Source organism: Ostrea edulis, chromosome 9, assembly GCF_947568905.1.
Source record: "Ostrea edulis chromosome 9, xbOstEdul1.1, whole genome shotgun sequence".
NCBI classification, from domain to species: domain Eukaryota; kingdom Metazoa; phylum Mollusca; class Bivalvia; order Ostreida; family Ostreidae; genus Ostrea; species Ostrea edulis.
Genome location: NC_079172.1, coordinates 57705682 through 57710681, shown reverse-complemented (window position 1 = coordinate 57710681; position 5000 = coordinate 57705682). Strand labels below are relative to the sequence as shown.

The window sequence follows — 5000 nt, the reverse complement described above, 5'->3', positions numbered from 1 at the left end:
AAGTAAATAACAGGATTAGATCGGGAAGTCCTTCTAGACTGTTTTCATCTAAGTCATTTGATTATTTGTACTTACCCAGCATGCAAAATTGAAGAAAAATAGAGTATATTTCACACAGGGGCTGACTAAAGTTCTCTCATTGCTAAAACACCCCATATCGATAGATGATCACAGTTTATTGTAGGTGTGACATAATTCACGGATGTTGTGAATGAGACATTCGCGCGACACTCGGAACTTAGTATGGAGGGTAGTTAGCCGAGGATTGCCGATTGTTCATGAAGGTCGATCTCGATCGAAAACGAATATCCTACTGGCTGGGTCGGCTGTAATGTTCTGTTTGGTCTGATGGGGTATAATTAAGTTAAATTTCAAAAATACGATAAATCTTAATCTATTTTTTCCTGATGAAATATACGTCTTTCTTTCATAAAATGATAATTTCAAAAAAATTATAGGCGAGGGGTGTAATGTCCTGATATAGTCCTGATGGGACATTTCTACAAAAATTATATATATTCTACGATGTTTTATGCACCCAAATTATTTACGTTTATGACTTGGTATATATTTTATGATATTCAATTATTGTTTTAATAATTTTCGGTTGTTTTTCATTATTAAAGCTGACATGAATTAATAAATATAGGTATAATTCTATATGTCCGCCATATTTCTCTGCTAATCCGCCATATTAGTTGGATGTTCTATTGTTATAAGGGGACGAGTTTTGCTACGCTTCACTTCACATCAGTGTCTTCGATTTACCTGTGCGGGTAGCTTCGACAGGTAACACGTACATCTCCGATACTAATCTATAGGACATCAAGAAGAAATGAAATCACGTTTTGAAACACCACGCAGTGCTCAAAATTACAATAAACATATCGCACAGTAGTAAATCATTCTAAAAGCTTTGGATAAATAAATATAGAATGCCTTTTCTTTACGTGAATTAATATGCGTGCATTTGCAGTAAATATGTCAAAACTATACAAAAACGCGGAGAAATATTTCATCTATTATCTATTGATAAAATAGAATAAGCAATGGGTATAAAATCTATACCATTCACACTTACTTCAAACAAAATGCAAATACATAAATGCTACTGTACTTATAAACATGACATGGTCATGTATGCTCGCCATGAAAAAGCGTCGAATGCGGACGACTATTTACCTGGGTCTACTCGTAATATCTGTAAAGGACCGCAGATGTACGTGTACACTTGTCGAAAATACTCTAAGTAGTAGTAAAATGTGATTTCTTTCGTTTGAGGAACGAATTAGACAGAAATCAATTTCTACTTGGTAATAATAATGAGTGGATTATTCCGGAATTTGAAAGTTTTCATTTCGAATACCTTTTTAGGGATGTTCAGTCATGCGGTTCAATAGAACCGGTTTCAATAAAGGTAGTACTCTACATCGTCATAATGGCTGACTTCCTTTAGAAAAATGGATGACAAAATCGATATCAGTAATATTTGACTTTTCCTTTTCTATTTATTTACCTAGCCGAGTATCTCAGTAGGTTAGAATACCGACTGCTGAAATGTAGGTCGCAGGTTCGAGTCCAGCAGGGGTTTTAAATTTTTTTCAGATTACCTTCTACTAAAACTGTATTTTTTGACAAAATGAAGCAAATTTGAAAATTTTCAACTTCAAAATATTGTTGTACATATCCTCCACTTTTCATCTATATCAAATTTCTCTGGTGTAGCATACCATTATTCTGAATAAGATGAATGAGCAGAAGTCCGACATGGAATGCAATATGGCGAGACAACTTGATTTATTCAAAGAAGAACTGCTTCTTCAGAGGTGAAAAAGATGAAAATTGATAAAGGTATTGTTTGGAAGAATTCGGGTAATAAGGATCAGTTTGAACACAATGAGAAGGTTTCTGATACTTTAACTCAAGCTTTGTGGGCGCTGAATAATGAGAAGTTTGGGTATTGCAAAGAACTTATTGGTGAGGCTAATGAACTTTGTCAAAAAACGTAACAAATTGGTCAAAATGGCAGACGCTTTCTCTTGTGGTTGGAACAGTTAAAAATTATGTTTCCAACCCTCTTGCTGACGATTCAGATGACGAAAAACGTATCAATAAGGCTGAAAACAAGGCCCTTAAAGAGAAAAAGGAAAGAATTCCAAAAATAACTTTTCTAATGATGTTAGGAGCTGTATTCCGTTCACTTTTCCTAGGCAGCCTTTTCGTGGACCAACTCCCTTTCACTTTGGATTCCCCGGTATGTCGGGCCCGATATTTCCCATCGGCTGTTTCCACTGTGGGAAGCCCGACCATAAAAGAAAAGTGTCCAGAACTCAAGCTCGGCAAATAAGATGGAAAGAGAATCTAATCTTGTAAAAGATGAGTATCTTGCAGAAAATATCTATTTTGACATTGCACAATTTGGTGATTGTTATAAATACACAGAAAATGGCAGTCTGTGTTAGAGGTCGCTTAAAAGCAAATATTCAGTTCTGGAAAAATATTGATGCATGCAAGTTTATCATTGATACAATTGATTCTGGTTACAAAATTCCTTTTTTATTCTTTACCACAGGGTAGATTTTCTTGTAACAATAAATCTGCTTTACAGGAGGATGAGTTTGTACGGAGCGCAATTACAGACTTGCTGGATAGTGGATTGGTTTCTGAGGAGTATGAAGTGCCTTACGTTACTAATCCTCTTTCTGTTTCAGTTAATTCTAGCGGCAAGAGAAGACTCATTTTAGATTTGAGAGAAGTAAATAAACATATTTGGAAACAATCAGTCAAGTATGACGATATTAGAACAAATGGTGTTTTAAGTTTGATATTACTAGTGTATATCATCATATAGATATTTTCCCAGATCATCGGAAATATTTGGGAGTTTGATGGCCATACTCGTTATTTTCAGTTCAATGTTTTGCCTTTTGGCCTTACTTTTCCTCGATATATTTTCACAAAGCTAACAAGACCTTTAATCAAAAAATGGCGCAGCGAAGGTAAGACGAGATGATGGTTTTGGTTGTCGCGGTGAGTATGATCAAACGTGTGAAATGTCCAGACAAGTTTATTCTGATATTATTCTATCAGGCTTCATTCCAAAGGATGAAAAGTCTATGTGGATACCTTGTCAAAGTTTAGAATTTCTAGGCATCCATTTGAATTGTGAACAGGGTACTATTCATGTCCCATCTCGTAGACTTAATAAAGTTGCAGATACCATTAAGAAAATTGATTATTTTCTTGAAAGAAAGTTACCTATAAAGGTAAGACGGGTAGCTAGTCTTGTTGGTCAGATTATTTCTATGTCTGTAGTTATCGGCAGTGTTTCTCAACTTATGACGAGATGTCTTAGCATTGATACGTCTTTGGCTACATCTTGGAATAGTATGGTATTTTTGTCGAAAGATAGTATTGATCAGATTTCATTTTAGAAACACACTCTGGATAAAATCAATTGTAGAAAAATGAAGTGTATTTCAGGCTCCAATCGAGTGGTATACACGGATGCTAGTGACACGGGATATGGTGGGTATTGTGTACAGACAGGAAATTCTGTTTCGCATGGGGTATGGGAAGAAAGTGAGAGAATGCAGAGTTGAATTAGTGGCTGTAGAAAGGGTCTTATGCTCCTTATTGCCTTTCTTGGCAGGAGAGAGTATAAAATGGTTTACAGATAATACAAATGTTGTATGTATTGTTAGAAAAGGGAGCATGAAAAGAAATTTACAACAGGTTGCAATGAAAATATTTTATTGTCATATTTGTCTTGAAAATAATATCCGTTTAGAAATAGAATGGATTCCTCGAGAGATGAATGATCAAGCAGATTATCTTAGCCGTATTGTTGATTTTGATGATTGGGGGATAGCTCAAAACTTATTTGATGAAATTTCTAATGAATGGGGTCCTTATGACATAGATTTATTTGCTTGTGATTATAATGCAAAAGTTGAAAAATTTTGTTCCAGATTTTGGAATCCTTTTTCCTTTGCAGTAGATGATTTCACTTTGAACTGGAATGCATGGATAGTTCCGCCGATTTATTTGATTCCTCGAGTATTAGTATATTTATTCAAATGTAGAGGATTTGGCACTCTTGTAGTTCCTTTGTGAGAATCTTCGGCTTTTTGGCCTATTTTGATTTCAGAAAGTTTTAAAGCACATACTGTGGATTAGAGAGATCTCCCTGTTGGGAAAGAATTTTACACAGCTGGTAAATTAAAATCTGGCTTTTTTGGTAAAGAAAATCTAAATTTAGAATGCTTACAATTTTGCTTGACTTTAGAGATAGCTCTTTGTAAAGAATAGTTTTTATACGGAATGTAATTTGCATATTTGAATTTCTTTTTCAATATTTTCTTATGTCATTTGATATAAACTTGATATTTGTACTTTTTGGTGCGCATTGCTATTTCGCACAGATTTGATTTAGGTTGATATGGATTTGATTTTGTGCACATTTTAGTGCCTTTTGCCGTTTGACATAGTTTTGAAACTATTTTTCTGGTAATCGATGATAATTTTTGTGGTTTGATATTTATACATATGCTATTTGCATAACCCTTTTTGGGGTGTGAAAATGTAAAGTTCTTCATTTTATGGCAAAGTTATTGACAATTTTTTGCGTATAATATGCTAATACGAGTAGCAAAGAAATAAGAATAGTTTTGAGATATTTATTAGAATGTTTTCATTACGTTTGTTTTTTCAGAGTTTTGGAAAAGATTTTAAACATTTGCCGAAAAAGTTACAGGACAAAGTGTCTTTACTTCCTGGTATTCTTCAATCTTCACGAGCGGATTCTACGACAAAGCAATATTGTGCTAGTTTCCTAAAGTTAAAAAAAATGGGCAAAAATCCAAGGAATTGGGGATCACGACATTTTTCCGTCTAACGTTTTACATGTTTCAATTTACCTGGTGTGTTTATCACAACAAGCTAATTTTCCATCTTCTATTATTGAAGCATTTTATGGAATAAAGTGGGCACATGATATT

General features: G+C 34.2%; 1 protein-coding gene across 6 annotated transcripts in view; it reads right to left on the bottom strand.

The window, feature by feature from the left end:
* Positions 1-256, bottom strand: part of LOC125658927 (tetraspanin-33-like) — a 39375-nt gene extending 39119 nt beyond the window's left edge. For 5 of the 6 annotated variants that reach the window (XR_008798664.1, XR_008798665.1, XR_008798666.1 and 2 more), the window contains exon 1: positions 76-239. Coding sequence is in view for 3 of the 6 variants with exons in the window: in XM_048890386.2 (XP_048746343.2) it covers positions 76-156 (81 nt within the window). In the remaining 3 variants the exon portion in view is untranslated. Of the gene's footprint in view, positions 1-75 lie in introns of all 6 variants that reach the window. The other variant, XM_056149690.1, reaches the window with a different exon arrangement.
* Positions 257-5000: the final 4744 nt, after the last annotated feature.